The sequence below is a fragment of the Hyposmocoma kahamanoa genome, unplaced genomic scaffold (genome assembly GCF_003589595.1).
Source record: "Hyposmocoma kahamanoa isolate Upper Pololo Valley unplaced genomic scaffold, ASM358959v1 92, whole genome shotgun sequence".
NCBI lineage: Eukaryota > Metazoa > Arthropoda > Insecta > Lepidoptera > Cosmopterigidae > Hyposmocoma > Hyposmocoma kahamanoa.
In genome coordinates this window covers 23,546,132-23,564,094 of record NW_020654748.1, presented here as the reverse complement: position 1 = coordinate 23,564,094, position 17,963 = coordinate 23,546,132, and the positions used below count along the sequence as shown (strand labels likewise).

Below are 17,963 nucleotides of genomic sequence, written 5' to 3'. Positions count from 1 at the left end.
GTGTTTGCCATAGTATTTTACCATAGTTTCATCGTATGAAATATTCTCCTCTGGTACATAATACTTCATAAATTTCTCTTTTATTTTATTCATGAATGGCCTCAATTTCCACATTTTGTCTGAAATATCCACGTTGTTATTATCAACGCAATGTAAAAATCGTAATATCTCTTCGAACCTATTACGTCGCATAGCATTGCAAACAAGCTCATTTCGAGTATCATTTTGTGTACTCCAATACAACCTTTTGTTCGATACTGGATTGTAACCGCTCAAAATAAGTATGGCAAAGAAACACCGTATTTCTTCATTAGTAATTTTAGGATTGGAACTATTTTTCCATAACGCATATAGGTTTGACTGAATGCGCAACAATTCGATAATTTCGTCATCTACAAATATTTCAAATAACTCAACGGCAGACATATCTTTCAAAGCATCACAGTTAAAATCCGGAAAATGCCCCAAAAATGGCTCTAAATCTCCTTGGATCCAAGTCCTTTTGTTCTTCCCAACTAAGTTATCAAAGTTGGGCTCTCTGGTGATAGGGTGTCTAAATCGCGCTTCTGCAGAAGCCAACAATTGTCTAGAAGTCAAATTATCCGCCCTACCACCGGAGTCTTCCTCTCCAGAGTCCTCATCGGTTAACGCTGCAGGATCTGGTGGCGCAATAAAAATTTCATCTGGCACCTGTCCTTCATCCACATCCTGGTCTTCTAAAATGTTTAAAACATCGTTTAACGTCTTTCGATTTGGAAAAACTCCGAAGTCCATGTACCTGATAACAATATAAACAAAGCGTGTAAAGAAATGCTAAGTGCTTAGCGTGTCCATATGGACACATGCGCCCGAACCACATAAGAACCAAAAAATGCAACGCAAACAGCTATTTAGTAATACGTGCTTTAGATTATATCAGAAAGTATACGCCAGAGCAATAAAACTGTAATGAAATTTATCAAATATTTTACTTACTTATCACTTCCGTCCATTTTTTCGGCAATATTTTAATGAAATTCGGTATAACTTTTAGAAATATGTAAAAATACCCACCACCACTAAATTAATAGCTAACCGACTCAACTGACAGTAATTTCAAAGAGTTGTCATTTAAAAAAAACAATAAGTGTTGCCATTATATTGATTTCAATTACCCTATACGTTTGGTGTCCATATGGACACGCTAGGCATTACTGGGACTAAACACTGCTTAGTTGGTATAGGGTCTGGCACGGTATGCTAGAAGACGTCGGTTCGAATTCGGCCGGATCGAAGGAATTTTTTCTGAGTGTTCGATAACAAATCTGTTGTTGATTTTTCAGTCACTAACGACAAATCATCATGGTCAGTTTCAGAGTCGAGCAACACGTATAAATGATAAAAATTTGTTATTAAAATGGGTGTTCTAATTTGCAAACGATGACGACTTGCCATGATGATTTGTCTTTAGTGACTGAAAAATAAACAACACATTTGGCAAAAGCAGCCTCAACAACATGGCCGCTATAAACTGTCAAAATCTACCCGCCCATATTGGAAAACCCTATATAACATTTGCAAAGTTATACAAATAGCAAAATTGTGTAGCCGATTTCGCAATTATTATTCACAGAGTTACTAAAAATCGTCATGGAATTATTTCTTGTCACAAAAGCGTTACCAGTCATATTCCGATAACTCCAAATACGTGCAACGGAGCCTCTCGTGTATTATTCACCACAATGTCTCAATTGTGTTGTCACGATTGGTTATCCAAGAGTTCCAATTTGCGTTCTTCTTCTTAAAAAGGTTAAGAACGTTGCATAAATGATTTGAAATTTCCTTGTACTTATAACAAGTTTTAAATTTAAATTTGGTCTCTGAGAAGTAACAATAGCTTTTTCCTATTGTGATCAAAATTCTTAAGCAAATCGCTAATTAAGGTGCGCGGGCGCAGGTGGGCCACAATCGCGCCGATAGCATTGTCTCCATGCTAATTATATTGCATCGCATTGTGAGTGTGCAGTATTGGCTGCACGTCTTTGAATGATTAGTATTAAGGAAGAGATTTATAAGTCCAATAAATGAATGAAGAACCACACGTTTTGTTTAAAAGGGTTATTTCATGATGACGTAGGTCTCTTTTAAAAAAGATTTTCGCGCAATAAAGCGCCACGCTTGCCCAATGCAGTGCTCTCAAAGCAAGAAATCACGTCAAATCGTAAACGAAAAGACAGACCCGTTGGCAACTTTCAGATCACGTTGGCATACATTCTTAGTTCTAACCCCGATCGAAACTCAAATCTGTAAATATTAATAGTTATTAGGTATTAGCCGCTCACGCGATGCGCTCCTCCTACCGCAAAATGGCGACTATTTGGTTTCGCAAATTAGAAAAGGATTCAGTTTGAATACAAGTTTTTATAAATAAAAATTATTATTCTGCATTGCTAAATAAATACCCTCCGAACTACAATAAAAACATCTCAAATAAAATGCAGTAATACACCGCAAATCCTGCACTTAAAAAGCACTAATGAAATTTTTGGTGTACTTGGATAAATATGATAATATTCCGTTTGAGTGGTTCTAACGTTTACCATGAAATTACTTCTTAAAGTATAGTTTATAAACATTTATATTCAGGGTAAACTTAAAAAACGCTACTTACGGTATGTTTTCAATAAATAAACACCGAAATCACCAGCCCAAACAATAACACACACGATTGTCGTGACGTATTTTTGAAGATGTTTATTTTTTTAATTGACAGACTCAGGCATTAAAAACTTTATGGTTTGCTAGAGTAGTTACCGAAATAGCAATTAGTATTAGTTCTTTTACCTGTTATAACTTCGATATCCGATAAATCGGTATAAAATCATCACCGGCACCTCTAGGTGTGGTATGCGTCTACGGCTGCATGTATCGCGTGAGCGGATAGTAATACTTGAAAACGGTGTCAATTAGAACCGATTTCGTGCTTCGAGAGTAGGGCCTCTTCTTCAAACTTCACGCGTTAACACAGAGTTGTGCATCTTTTCCAAATTCGCGTTTCATCACTGTGTTCTCCTTCACCATCAGGGAGAGGTTATAGTGCTTAACGTTCATTAAGCCTTGATTACAAAATTCTATTTTCGGATCTCTACTATTTTAAAGCAATCTAACACGTCGGGCTGCATTTACAAATCGCATGATGACGGCGATTCAGATCCGAAAAATTAGTTTCATACCCGATGTATCATTATCATCATCATCAATCCATCTATACACAAAACGGGTCTCCGTTCAGACGAGGGTTTAAGCCATAGTCCGCCACGCTGGCCCAATGCGGGTTGAGAACTTCACACGTTTTCCATGGGTTGTGAACCTTCTTCAATCCGGTTTTCATGGTGTCACCATCCCTGAGGTCTCGAATTCAAAAGCCAGGCGAATCAATATAGAAAAACGACTTTTCTGTATTGTCTTGGGTTTGGGTGTTTGTTGTACTGTCGTTGTTTCCGATTTCCATAAAACAATTGCTTTAGTTACTTACCTTGGGGTCAAAGAAACGTATGTGATGTTGTCTAATATACAATTTATTTACTTAATTAAAATATTTTCAGCTTTCAGCAGTCAGCTTCTTAGTTGAAAAATAACACCCACTTCATAGTTCTCCTACTGAGCCGGGTGGTAGTCTTCTCTATTCATCAACCCGTCTTAATACTATCAAACTCCAACAAACATAACAATTGTTCTTGATATTTGACAAGCGAATCTTTATGATCACGTGAAGATCAAATTCGTATTCTCACGAAGCAGGTGTATCGAATTGCAGCTATAAATGACATAATCGTTGGTCAATTAACAGCGCATCAACATTATAATACACCTGTTTTAATTGTATACAAATCAGGTTTCTAGTATAGCCATCGGCTCCATTTTGGCCACTCAGGAGCTAACAGCAGAGGTTTAGTTTCTTTTTATGATATCCAGTGAATACACGCTTATTCTTTTCAGCTAATTCTCTTCTATTGAGGTATTAAAAAATTAGGAAGACATCTTTAGTCAGCGGCTGGTAGCTGTAAAGGTAGTGATGAAAAAGCTTTCATAGATTTGTCATAGATTGTGCCACGGCAAAAAGTAATTAAAAACCAAAACAAAAATCTGCAACAAACACACGGAAGAGTTCGTGAGGTCCGTTGGTTCGTTCCGTGGCTTAGTTAGCATAGCGTCTAGCACGGTTTGCTGGAAGACGTTGGTTCTAATCCAACCGGATCGAAGTGATTTTTTTTCTAAATATTCGATCTTTGTTTAATAATTTTATCGAACCAGTGACTCTAAGTCGACTACCAAATCTCCTCATTGGTGGCGTAAGACACGCTCACTTCTCGATGCCTAATGAACGACGTCTCTCTAGTTCCTAAATTCCTACGCGACTGGAGGGACCGGAAAAAGTCAAGCTTATCCTCTACTAGCTCTCCGGGCTAGTGCCGGAGATGCCAAGTAGCTGAGTCCTGCGACAATGTCCGGACAAAGCCAGCGACCTAAATGGCAACTCACATGCCCCGCGCGTCTCTTCGCCTTAGGCCCTCGACTAGACCGCTATCGAGACGAGTGCGTCTTATACGCGAGGCGGGAGACGGGGCAGACGTTCGTTCCCTGCAGCTAACAACAAACCCCGGTGAGTCCCGGTGATACCAAGTCCGGGTCCGCCAAAGACGCCCGTGAAGACGTATGCCGAGTCGAGCCCATAGTCTCTCCGGAAAACCCTATCTCTCGGCCGCTATCCCATCAGTCGCAATCGTGCGCTTGTCGACATGGGATCTATGTCAATTTATCTCCGCCTGTTGTTATTTCTAGCGCGCGGATTGCGAGACGCGAGAGACGACCCCCCATAACTCACCTCCTAAAATCTTGGCTCGCGTTGATATATCTCGTCTTAAATTTACCAGGATCGTATTAAATTAACATTTAGCGACTAAAGTTTCAAGTGGTTTTTTTCCACATACTAGACCTATTAAACATCGGTAGTATAAGTTTTATTATCTATCCTGCAATGCAGGCGCGATATCTTCTAGGTCAAGTTTATTTACGTATTTGACTTGGGTTTTAAAAACCAAATTTATTATTTGTTTAATTGTAAACTGTTTGCCAACAATGAATACGTTTAACTCGGAAATTATAATTACAAATCAAGTTAAAGGTAAACACACCAAGCACAAAAATACACTCGAATACGGTTTAATATAATTATAGCCTTTTCATTAAAAAAATCGACCTCAAAAGCTTGTAGAATTACATCTATATACCAAGTTTTATTGGAATCGGTTAACGTAAAGTCAAAATCAATAAACCGGTTTCATCCCCTCATTTGCCACCCTTGGAGGTGATATATTTTCTTCAAATTTGAATGAGACCGCTACTGAGATATTCCCTTTCCAACTACGTAACATACACACAAAAAAAACAGTCTAATTGAGAACCTCCTAATTTTTTAATTCCATTAAAAATAAATCAACATTCCTAGTTACGTAGTCAATGTGTTATAAGATTATATGTAGTTAAAATAATACACAGGTAAGGTAAAAAATACAATAAAAGTTTAAATACTAGAAAGTAAAACTAGGATTTTTAAATTATATGAACAAAATTGGGGCCCCGCGGCAAGGTGCCCAAGATGCTGGCAGCATTCCTCCTTTGTATTGCTTTGCTAATGCGTTGGGCAAAGCTGCCGGCCGGGCCTTGGGTTTCCCAGATAGTCTATTAATTTTTTCGATAAAATAAAAAAGAATGTGGCGTAATTCTTTGCCAGTTCTATCCTGGCTAAAATGGCAGCGGTGCGAGTGCGAGTCTTCAGCGGGGCTGATGGCACAGTCTTGTTCGTTTGTATTCTAGTAATCAGTTGCAGAAGTAGAAGAGATTAAAATTTAAAGGACTAATTAAAACATTTTCAAGCAAGTTGGTTTTTACCGCGACACTGACTGCTAACGTTATAACATTGCTTGTTTAAAGATATGTTTTCCTTCTATGTAAGAGGTCCCATTTTGATTTCATGTGAAATTTTAATGGCCGTCTGTTATTACAATTTACCTGTCAAGGAAAACAATATGACGTAACCATGTTTTAAATTTAATAATTATTTTATTAATTGATGACAGAATTAAGTCATTTAAACAAGGCAAACGATTCAGTTTTAGAATAAATTTTGTGACAAAGTTCAGTCAGTCCCTTATGAGCTGCATTCCACGTACTAGAGCACCTTGAGCCTCTTCTTTAAATTATTCGTGGCGCATGAAAATGTATGATAATTCACACGAATACTGTCAATGCTAAAACAAGGTTATTTCAATTTTTCAAATATTCAATGTATTTATCTAAAATGACCTGTATATAATGGTTTAAAGCGCCTGGTCGTAATTAAATTATAATGTGGTAACTAATTTATAGAGATTTTGATACGTATTGCTCGTCAAATTTTTGTAGGCGCTCAAAATTTAATCAAAACTTTGGAACTCAAGTTCTAAAGTGATATTCTTTGATATTTTAGCTAACTTTACAGCTAAGTTGTAATATTAGTTCATGCAAACGTTTGTTCGTAATCCAAGAGCTGGATGGAATCGACTTTTCCTATAGTATTAATAACAAACAATTTAAAAAGAACACAACTTTTATTTGGATAGGTACGTAATTGCAAAAAAAATATTGAAATAATATAATATTTCAATCGCATTGAACTAAAAAATATAAGAACACATGTTTGCATACAAGACTCGGGTGTGGAAAAACTGATGTTTGTCATGTTTGTCAACTGCGTAACTCACAAACATTTGTCAAAGGCAAAATCGTGACAAATGTATTTGTACATTCGGGTCATTAGTTATTCGACTTTGACCTTTTTCTCTTAACGCTTTGACTGTGAATGGTTAGAGATTGTTTAATGTTACAGTCATTTGTTTTGGGGATTACTTCAAGTAATGTGAGAAATTTGGCCCTGGTCAGTGATAATAAATATTAAGAAAATTGTGGACGTAGAGTTAGGCGTTTGCTTTTGCTTCATATCATTCCATAGTTATTTCTGTGTCAACAAAGCTTATTTTAAAAGGTAATAAACTAGCTGCAATATTTAAAAAGTAATTACAACATTTGAAAATAGAACTCTTTGGCTGTAGAATACAGTTTCATCTGACTGTCACTTGTTTTTACATTGTGGCGTCATTTTAGAAATTGGTCGTCTACATCACCATGGAATTAACTCGTGAAAATTTTCGTAGTATGATTTTCTACGACTTTAAGTGTAATGTAACAGCTCAGTGGAGCTTCGCTCGGCTTTGAACTGCTTTTGGCGATGAAGCACCATGCAGGACGACTATTTACAGCTGATTTGCAGAATTCAAACGCAGTCGTGTGAATTTCAGTAACGAATTTCGTGATTGTCGCCCGACCACTGCTGTGAACAACAAAAACATCGAAACCAAATTAATCTTATACAAACAAGGTCTTCATTGAAGATACATAGTTCTGAACCTCATCCTATGTCAATAAAAATCTACAATAAATAAACTACCAGAATGTTTAAAAACTTACTCCACACATTAACTTCATGCAGCCAAGATAGATTGCATGCAGCGTTATCAACTTCATGCAATCGCCATCTCGGCTGCTTGAAGTTGATTATGATTTAATGCAAACATGCAGTCAATCTGTTAGCAGTCTAATGTAATTAATAAATTAATTTAATCTGAAATTTTCCTTACTATGCTCTTTATTGCTTATGTCTGGCGTAAGTACATATCACGGAATAATTACTAATATTTATGTAGTGTATGGTACATACATAATTTTGAAACGAGACAAGAAGTTAATAATAATAATTATTTTTTGGGAAATTATTCCATTAGTTTGTTATAATTATTAATACAAAGATCGAACACTCAGAAATAATTCCTTCGATCCGGCCGGATTCGAATAGAATTTCATTGTTCCTCGCAAAAGCGGATCATGTGGCATGACCCGAAAAGTTGAAAGTGTTTATTTTAAAGTTAACTGAAAAATTTAACACAACAATTTAACACACACATCACAACACGTATCCTTGATATGTTGATACTAAATATTGTTTAATGGAGTTGTTAAATTTAAAATTTATTTTGTTATTAGCGTTTCTTTCTTATTAACTTAACTTCGTACCTTTTTTATACTGTAGTCACACGACTGTGATCAAAAGTCAAAAATATTTTTATCACATAAAACTCCTAAATATAAATACGAATAGTCTTATTCGTTACAAAAATTCTCTGACTAATTTCGTTTGTAGAATCTCTGAGTATCTCTCCTGTAATATTATCGTTTTGCAAACGTGGCCTAATAAACATTTTGGTTCCGTAATAGGTATAAACAAGCAAAGTTGTAACTAAAATCACTTCTGCTTCTTAATTTTCTTATATTTTTCTTAATTGTTGTTCGCCGTTTAAGTATCAATAATATAGTTCAACTCTTTGAAATGAAATGAAGTAAAATATTTATTCGCAAACAAACACGGCAACAAAAGATATTATTATACAAGGTATCAAGAACACGTGTTACATCAGATACTGGCACGCAAATATCAAAATTAAATTGAAGTTAAATAATGTCATAAATTAAAATTATATAATTTGTCAAATAAGCAATGTCAAATAAAATTAAGTAAAAATGCCAATGAATAGCAACAGTAATAAAATCATGAATTAAACAATATCAAAGAAGTAAGGACATTTTGTTTATATTTATATAAACAAATGTTAAATAGAAACAAAATGTCAATTTCTTTTCATTATTAAAAAATGTTTGATATCATATAAACACAGATCATAGCTTTTTTTAAAAAATATTTTTATAGGTAAGTCTGCGATAGTTGTAGGCAAAGCATTATATATTTGTATGGACATAGCAATTCCTATAAAAGCAAGTAGTGTTATAGGAGGGGCAAGCTAAGCGGTTTGAATATCTAGTTAAAAAATTACGTACTTTCTTCCAACGCACGCCATTCCTTCCGGTGTTATACCTTCCTCATCCAATTTTTGCCAGCCACTATGACAAGGTCTTTGAACTTTGTCAGTCCAAAACGTCCGTACGCTTCTGTACCCTTCTTTTTATACCTGATGAGAATGATTCTAGATAAGGTACCTAATAATCTTTATAGTCTAGGTAGTCTTTATAAATTCAATTTGAATTTGGACACCAAAATTATCATCTTGGCCCAAATGAACTACTATATTTACAGTTCAATATTTCAAATGTGTAATTAAAGTGCTTTCTTTCCATATTCCAGAGGCTGTCACTGCACATAGCGGTGGTCCTCCTGGCTGTGGTAACCACTTGCCAGGCTGACCGACCCGTTCGGGCCATCCCAAGCAACCCGAGCCAAAATTATGCCGTTCTAGGCGCACCAATTAACGCGCTCCTTAACGAAGATGGGTACTTTTACCCGAAGCCGAAGATACCCTTCCCACCGCCGCCGCCGCCGCCGCCACCGCGACCACCAACTAGGCCACCTCCTCCTCCAACGGCGCGCCCCCCACCACCGCCACCTCCAACTATCACCCCAAGGAATGTTTACGTGTATGAAACGCCACGCATCCCGTTCCCGCCGCCCACGAGGCCTCCACCACCACCAACGTACTCCACTGTACGAGATGTATTCAAGACAAGTGGATATGACTACTCTACTCCTAGAGTGACTTTTAATCTGCCCCCTCCTACTACCAGGAGACCACCACCACCACCTCCACCACCACCAACGAGGCTACCTCCGCCTCCTCCACCCCCTCCAATTACTAACCGACCTCCCGCTCCTCCACCTCCTCCGACTACTAGACGTCCTCCCCCTCCTCCACCACCAACACTACCTCCTCCGGCACCAAAAACTACCGGATACGATTACCCTACGCCCCGGGTCCCTTTTACTTTTCCACCACCTACTACTAGGCCACCACCCCCACCTCCGCCACCTACTACAAGAAGACCACCTCCACCACCGCCTCCACCTCCTACTACAAGAAGACCACTCCCACCACCGCCTCCACCACCACCAACTACCAGGCGTCCACCTCCCCCACCACCACCTCCGCCAACACGACCTCCTCAACCTCCTAGGACTACCGGATATAATTATCCTACTCCTAAAGTAACGTTTACTCTGCCACCTCCAACAAGACCACCTCCGCCACCCACTACTAGACGACCCCCACCTCCGCCGCCACCTCCACCGACTAGACCACCACCACCAACGTACCTCCCTCCTTTGACTACAAGGCGACCTCCTCCTCCACCACCGCCCCCGCCACCAACAACCAGGCGTCCACCTCCTCCACCTCCGCCTCCGCCAACACGACCTCCTCCACCACCTAGCACTACTGGATATAATTATCCCACTCCTAGAGTACCTTTTACTTCGCGACCTCCAACTAGACCGCCCCCTCCACCGACTACTAGACGGCCTCCACCTCCTCCACCACCACCACCAACAAGACCACCACCACCACCACCAACTTACCTTCCTCCTCCAACAACTAGAAGACCTCCACCACCACCACCACCAACTACCAGAAGGCCACCACCTCCACCACCACCACCGCCTACCCGACCACCACCACCTCCACGCACAACTGGATATAACTACCCAACACCAAAAGTGACATTTACTCTGCCACCACCAACTACTAGACCACCTCCGCCACCTCCACCACCAAGAACCCCAAGGCCTTTCCCTCCCGTTACGTATCTTCCACCAACGACCAGGAGACCACCGCCTCCTCCACCTCCACCACCAACCAGGCCACCAACGTTCAGAACTCCTGCTACTTACCTACCACCACCGCCAACTACACGTCTACCACCTCCCCCTCCACCGCCGACCACAAGACGTCCTCCGCCTCCTCCGCCACCTCCACCTACCAGACCACCACCTCCAAGGACACCTGCTACGTACTTGCCTCCTCTACCTCCTACTAGGCCACCGCCACCACCTACCACTAGACGCCCACCGCCTCCTCCACCGCCACCACCAACCAGGCCACCGACGTTTAGAACTCCTGCTACTTACCTACCGCCGCCACCTCCAACAAGGCCCCCACCCCCTCCAACGACTCGAAGACCCCCACCACCTCCGCCGCCACCACCTACGCGACCCCCAACATTTAGAACACCGCCAACATACTTACCTCCTCCACCACCTACAAGACCACCGCCACCTCCCCCACCACCAACGACGAGACGTCCTCCACCGCCACCCCCGCCCCCACCAACAAGGCCACCAACTTTCAGAACACCTGCTACATATTTACCTCCGCCACCGCCAACTAGGCCACCTCCGCCGCCACCGCCACCACCTACACGTCCGCCTACGTTCAGAACACCTGCTACCTATCTACCTCCTCCACCACCTACTCGGCCTCCTCCGCCCCCACCACCGCCGACAACAAGAAGACCCCCACCACCACCTCCTCCACCGCCAACCAGGCCACCTCCAACTTACCTTCCTCCTACCACTAGACCTCCACCCCCACCGCCACCACCGACGACGAGAAGACCACCACCTCCTCCCCCACCACCAACCCGACGGCCTACCCCACCTCCAACCAGGCATCCTCCTCCACCACCCACCATAAAATACACGCCACCTCCAACCTTCGTAACTACAGGATATGACTATCCGAAGCCCAAGGTACCGTTCCCGCCTGTGACGGCTCCTCCAACTAGGCCTCCTCTACCACCATCAACTTCAAGATACACGCCTCCTCCAACCTTCATAACTACTCGACCAACCAGGCCTCCCGTATACATCCCTCCAGTTACCACCCGCGCGCCCTTCACTACACGACCCCCATTTGTCCAAGACCAAGGATATTTCTACGACCGACCACTTGTGCCTTTCGTCTTTTAGTCTAAATAAAGTACAATTTCTCTACTAAGCTGCCATAAATGTGATACCAAAATGTACTTTATACAAAAGTACGTAAGTCGCACGTCTTGTTTGTTATTGTTTTTAAACATTCGTTTAATAGATAATGTGTATGTATCGAGGTTACCACGAATCTAGTGATATTTTAAGTACATATATAAATATATATTATACACCTTTTATCATTAGTCATAATAATATAATAATAATACTCAAAAAGTTATGTGAAATCAACACTGCCTTTAACTAATTTTATGTTTTAAGATTGTAAAAAGATATTTTGAAAATATTTTTTTTTATAAATAATATATTATTTTTTGTTTTATTTCCAGCTCTCTCTCTCTCTCTCTCTCTCTCTCTCTATCTCTCTCTCTATCTCTCTATCCTTAAAACAGGTTAAAATAAAAGTCTAAATAAATTATTTAAGAATAAACTACATAGTTAAAAATTAGAAATTAGATAATTCTGTACATAATTTTTATATGGAGTTATTACTCTTTATGTACTACAGAGATCTTGCTAAATTTTGGTTTTCAAATGAGGCTTCACATAGTTATAAATTTACATTATTTTATCCCAAAATTTGCAATTGGTCAACGGATTAACGGCATGACGCGCCGTCTGCTGCCCCGTCAGTTATCATCGGGCGCTTGTCGACGTTGGATTTGTGTCAAATTTTATCCGCCTGTTCTTATTTTATTCATACTAATTTACACTGCGAGGATTGCCGAACGCGAAGAGCGACCCCCACACCTCATTTCCTTAAAATCTAGACTCGCGATGGTTGAAATACCTCGCCTTAATGCTCACATTACTGCTTGGCGGTAGAAATACTAAAAACTACTAGAGTATATGATCTGTAAGCACTTTAACAGTAGAAAACCTTGCAGAAAAAAATCTTTATGTGTCAAGGTGGTGGACTCTACAATAAGGTCAGTAAATTGTGGCATCTCTACCCCAAACGGAAAAGGAAATGCAAAAGAGTTGTTTCAAGATGGCGTAAAAAATTAAAATACAAAAGAATTGAGAACTTTCTAGTGTATCCTGCTATATGACTACACACAAAACATTTAAAAATAGAAGTAAAAAACGAAAAATTAAAAATCAATGTAAATTGTATTGTAGAATTTTAACTTTTCATTGATTTTTGTTTCTTCGTTCTTTTACTTCTACTTTTATAATATTAAGAAAACTATCATTTATTTAGACAATTAGACCCACAGTTGGTTACTACTTCATTTATGACTACATTAGTATACATATTTTACACAGGACAAAGTATTACCTAATGTTATTACAGAGCCATTCACTTCTTACTGCTATCGTCATCTAGGCTGTTAGTGCTTCAGAGACGTGGCAGCCCTAACAGCGCCCCATGAAGGCTTTGTTGGATGCGCAGCGATTTTAGCGAGCGCTGCGAAAAGCTTACCCACAGCGCATCTGAACACAGTTTCGAAATACCTTCAGATCGGACATTTCTAAGGAAGCTTAGTTAGTAAGAAGCGTATGTGTGCGATCTATCAGTCTTGATGGGGTATCATACGACGCCTAGTAATATTCGACCAGTTGCACAACCTGAAATTGACATGCTAATTTTATTGGTGCACCTTATCAATTATTAATTGCTAACTTACCTTTGACTCTTACCTTTTCTCAAATAAGTATCAATAGGAAATTACAGAAGAACAGATTATAATGATCAAATGGATAACATAGTAAGTTAATTCTAACAAATATGATAATAGCAAACATTCTAAAAAAAATTTGCTTTTAACAAAATATCAGGCGTTGGAAATTAAAAACTTTAGCATTAAGAGCTAGTTTTTTTTTGTGAGAATAGTACGCATGGTTAACTTTTTAAATGATTTCTGGGTGCTACTAAGGTGAAATGACAAAGAAAAAAGTATTATATATAAGACCCTTTTAAAGAAATATTCTATTTTCGTAACTTACGCTTACATTTTGGAAAAGCGACAAAGCTTAACAATGGTGTTTTAAATTCCTTTTAATATCATGTTAATAACTACTTAATACTATTATATTATTTTGAGATTTAATCATTTTTGTAATTTATATAATGATCTCAGAACTTTGAAGTAAGTTTTCTTTAAAACTATACAAAATTGGCACACGGGAGTTTTCGTCCTGCATTTAGAATATTAATACACGTTACTTGCTAAGTTAGTTTCACTAGAAATGTCCGATCTGAAGGTATTTCGAAACAAAGTGCCGAGGATAGCGAAGTGAACCTGCGAACTAGCATGATGTTCGCCCACATCGCCAGCGCCCTGGGTTCCCTTTCAACACCTTCATCGTCCTTCAAGTTGTCAGTCAAACAGTGGCCTAGGTACTTAAATTGACTAACGCTGCTAATTCGAGCTTAATTTAACAAAACAGAATGTGTTATATATTTTTGTCATCTCTGTGTCTACTTTATCCTGGATTAGAAACTAGTATTTGTAATGTAATCAAGTGTTGGAGACCAGAATACTCACAGAAATACGACGCAAACGCGCGTTCGTATCGATGCAGACGCGCGCTTGCATCACGTTCGCATCGCTGTTAAAAGTGGCAGTGTGTAATCGCTCTTACAATTGTTACACTACTATATTTAATGACTTATTCATAATATTAAAATAATTGTCCACGATCCAATATGCAACTTATGTACTAAATATTTTAATAGTCGGTTAAACATTGTAACTTAATTTGTTTTAACTTATTGGGAGACCAACGGCTATCTTACAGAGTAAAAACTGAAATAATAATGGAGAGCCTATTATAGATCCTCACCGACAGACACACATGAAATTAATGAGCATTAAATTATAACTGAAAATGAAAATGAAAAAGTTTATTTCTTTTTTCTTAGTCGTCTTAAAATAAGGTTGGGACTTCCTAGTAGGTGTCATCCACCTGTGACAGGAAGGCCCGCTCTTCCATTATCTTTTAGTTGTAGGAAACAAACTTAATCTAAATAACATTTTCAAATAACTATATAACATTTTCGCAACACTTAGTAAATACCTACTCGCCAAAAAACAAACTACTAATAAGAAGCTTCACCGATGCAACACTGGTGTTAAAAAGGTCAAAAGGTCTGTTTGGACAATCCATTGAAGCTATTTACTCGCACGTAAGATATATGCATTCCGCCGAAAATTCGAATTTAGTTGTAGTCTGTTCCCCGAGCCCGAGCCGTTCAGTGTTTTCAGTCAAGCAGTTGAAAACCATCTTCGCAACCACTCTAGATATATGTCTGTGTTCGCAACCTTTCTTACGTCCTCTAGGTTTACTCTGGTGCAGGTGGAGAGGAAATCTTCTACGTTTTTTAACTCGGATTCATCGCTGAACACTTTCTTGGTTTTCATTAGAGCATCAGCGTGGAAAAGAAGTACCTGTTATACTACATAACATACATGACACATGATATGAAAATAAATGAAAGAATATATCTCACCGGTCTAACGCCGCTCTTGTTCATATAAGTAAATAAGTATATAAATCAGATATGTCGTACATAAACGGTAAAAATCTATTAAACCAGATTAATCTATGAGCACAAAGCCGGCCTATTTAACGGCGTATGCGTCCGTAAACTTTCATCAGATACTTCACTGAGTAATTTATAGTTTTTCAACAGAATAAATGAATACTGATTCAGTACCCATTTATATTGTTGTTGTGTGAACAGTTGAACAACTATAGTGTATTTTTTTTATTAAGTTCATCAACAGTTGTTACATCAAATAACATGTTCAATTTATTATTAGTATTATGCCAAGATGCACAACAGTGGCACGTGAAACACAACTTGCATTGAGCAGATTAGTCTTAATATTTAAGAGCCATGAAATCGAATACAATTACAAAAGAAACAGAAAACAATATAGATAATTGATAGATAAAAAACATGAAAATCAGTAATAATACTTATAGATAAGATGTTTACGTGCTAATTATTGCTCTATGGTTAGCGAATCCGAGAACATATCTATTGTGGCACTGTGCTCATTGTGTCATCTAGACAGACGGCAGACTGGTGAGTTCAGACCTAGTTTAGTTCTTCTAAATGGTGGCGACAGAAGGGGAAGAATTGTCTAACAATTTTTGTTTCTCAACGTAATAATTATCAGTTTTATAAAGGACTCACTCTGTGACGGTACAGTAAAATAGTGCGGTAAAGGAATGTATGTAACTGTATTTTGTTATGATATCAAGTGACAGTAGGAACATCTTTATGCGAAAACAGCAGTATCTCGCGCTTTATGTCACTCTCGCGCAAGTCGCGCCCAGTCATGCAGTTGCAGTAACTATGGTTGCAGTGGCGCTCCGAGCTTCCCCGGGCGAACTCTTCCACAAGGAGCTCTACTGCTGCTAAATGTCAAGTATAAGTAATAATTCACAACCTCGGTGTAATAAGACCACATCTGCAAAATGACAATATTTCAGGAGAGAGGCTTAAAGATCCAAATACTCGTAGAAGTTATAAAAATTCACATTATTTATAATTTAATTCGTGTAGTCGTAATGTGGTTTTATTATACAAATGGTACGATACAATAATAATCATAATTCGTTTATTTACTTAAAACACGGTATATTATGGAAAAATCTTAGTATCTTTGAACATTATTTTCTGTTAAAAATAAAAGAGAGTCATTTGCCTGGTCAAAGTTTCCATTGCGTAAGCGGGAAAACCAAAACTGCGCAGTGTCAAACGCACTATATCTACTCCATATTCGTGGTTAATGTTTCGAAACGTTTACACTACATTAATGCCTCGTCGGTGCTCGTATAAAAAAATTAGAAATCTTTATCCATTTGCCACTTTGTATAGAATTTATTTGATAATATTTAGAATCTGAACGTTACACTAAAATACTTTGTATCATTTAATGTGGCCATAACGTAATAACTGCAATTTTAAACTTTAACCTCAGATGCATAAGTTTAAAAGAGAAATTACGTACATGAAATAAGCCGTATCGTAAGCATGCTATATAGGTGATAAATAAAACCTCATGCTTGGTCTAATAAAGTCCATAATAAAGTAAAAGAAATAAAATAATAATAATAACGCACACACTCAACATAGTCCCGCACTAGGGAAATCCTTTGTCGCGGATGCCATGGACACACACATAGTCAACCATAAATTACACCCAAACTCACGAGATAATAAATGTAGGCCATAGAAATATTTCTATAGACCCGGGAATCGAACCTGGGACCTCTGCGTGGCAGTCCGGTATGGTAACCGTTCGGCCACGGAGGCAGTTACAACCTTAAACAAACAATTTTTAAATTGAAGATACATTCGGATGTATCCTATAGACATTAAAATAACCTCATCCTACGTTAATAAAAATATATCGTCTGTTCAAAGGTTAAGTGACCATTTAAGTGACATTTTTCACAAAAAGTCTTTAATTTATATAGATATGGTAAGAAAATCACTATCTTTCTGGACGTGAAACTCAATAACAAAAAAGCTAGCAGACGATACATTAAATTTCCAGAATATTTAAAAACAGAACCAAACATAAATGCTTTGAAAAATCTATTAATTTCTAAATGATATTCCGATATAGACGAGTATTTCCAGGATAAATAAAATTATAATTAATATCTGCCCTCTCCCTTCTACGTTACGATTTATTATTATATCAAGTGACGGGACGAACAAGTCATGCGCCTGATGGTAAACTACACGCCTGTCCATAACAGTTGCGGTACCACTCAGAGCTTTACATCGCAAAGAACTGGAGGACACTGTCACTGCGCCCGTCACCCTGAGACATAAGTTGACAAGTCCCATGTGCCTGCAATTTCACCAGCACCCTTACCTTCCAAACCGGAATACAGTATAACGCTGACATTACTGCTTGGCGGCAGAAATAATGCCATGCCTGTCAAGATGCATGTGTTTGTTAGTGTATATTCATAAGTATATTTTGGTAACGACAACACATATAAAGCACTATAAATAAATAAATAAATAAATATAAGTCTTGAAATTTTGTGATTCTCCTGTTTACGCATAAAAAAGTTGTCGACG

The 17,963-nt window shown here is 38.6% G+C and overlaps 1 protein-coding gene across 4 annotated transcripts in view; it reads left to right on the top strand.

Annotated features, from left to right (window-relative positions):
• Positions 1 to 12,137, top strand: part of LOC113236473 (basic proline-rich protein) — a 64,725-nt gene extending 52,588 nt beyond the window's left edge. Inside the window, exons 2-3 of one of the 4 annotated variants that reach the window (XM_026472560.1) lie at positions 9,272 to 10,267; positions 10,589 to 12,137. In XM_026472560.1, the coding sequence (XP_026328345.1) occupies positions 9,272 to 10,267; positions 10,589 to 11,884 (2,292 nt within the window). In that variant the 3' untranslated portion in view covers positions 11,885 to 12,137. Of the gene's footprint in view, positions 1 to 9,271 lie in introns of all 4 variants that reach the window. The other 3 variants (XM_026472559.1, XM_026472558.1, XM_026472557.1) reach the window with 3 other exon arrangements.
• The last annotated feature ends 5,826 nt before the right edge of the window (positions 12,138 to 17,963 follow it).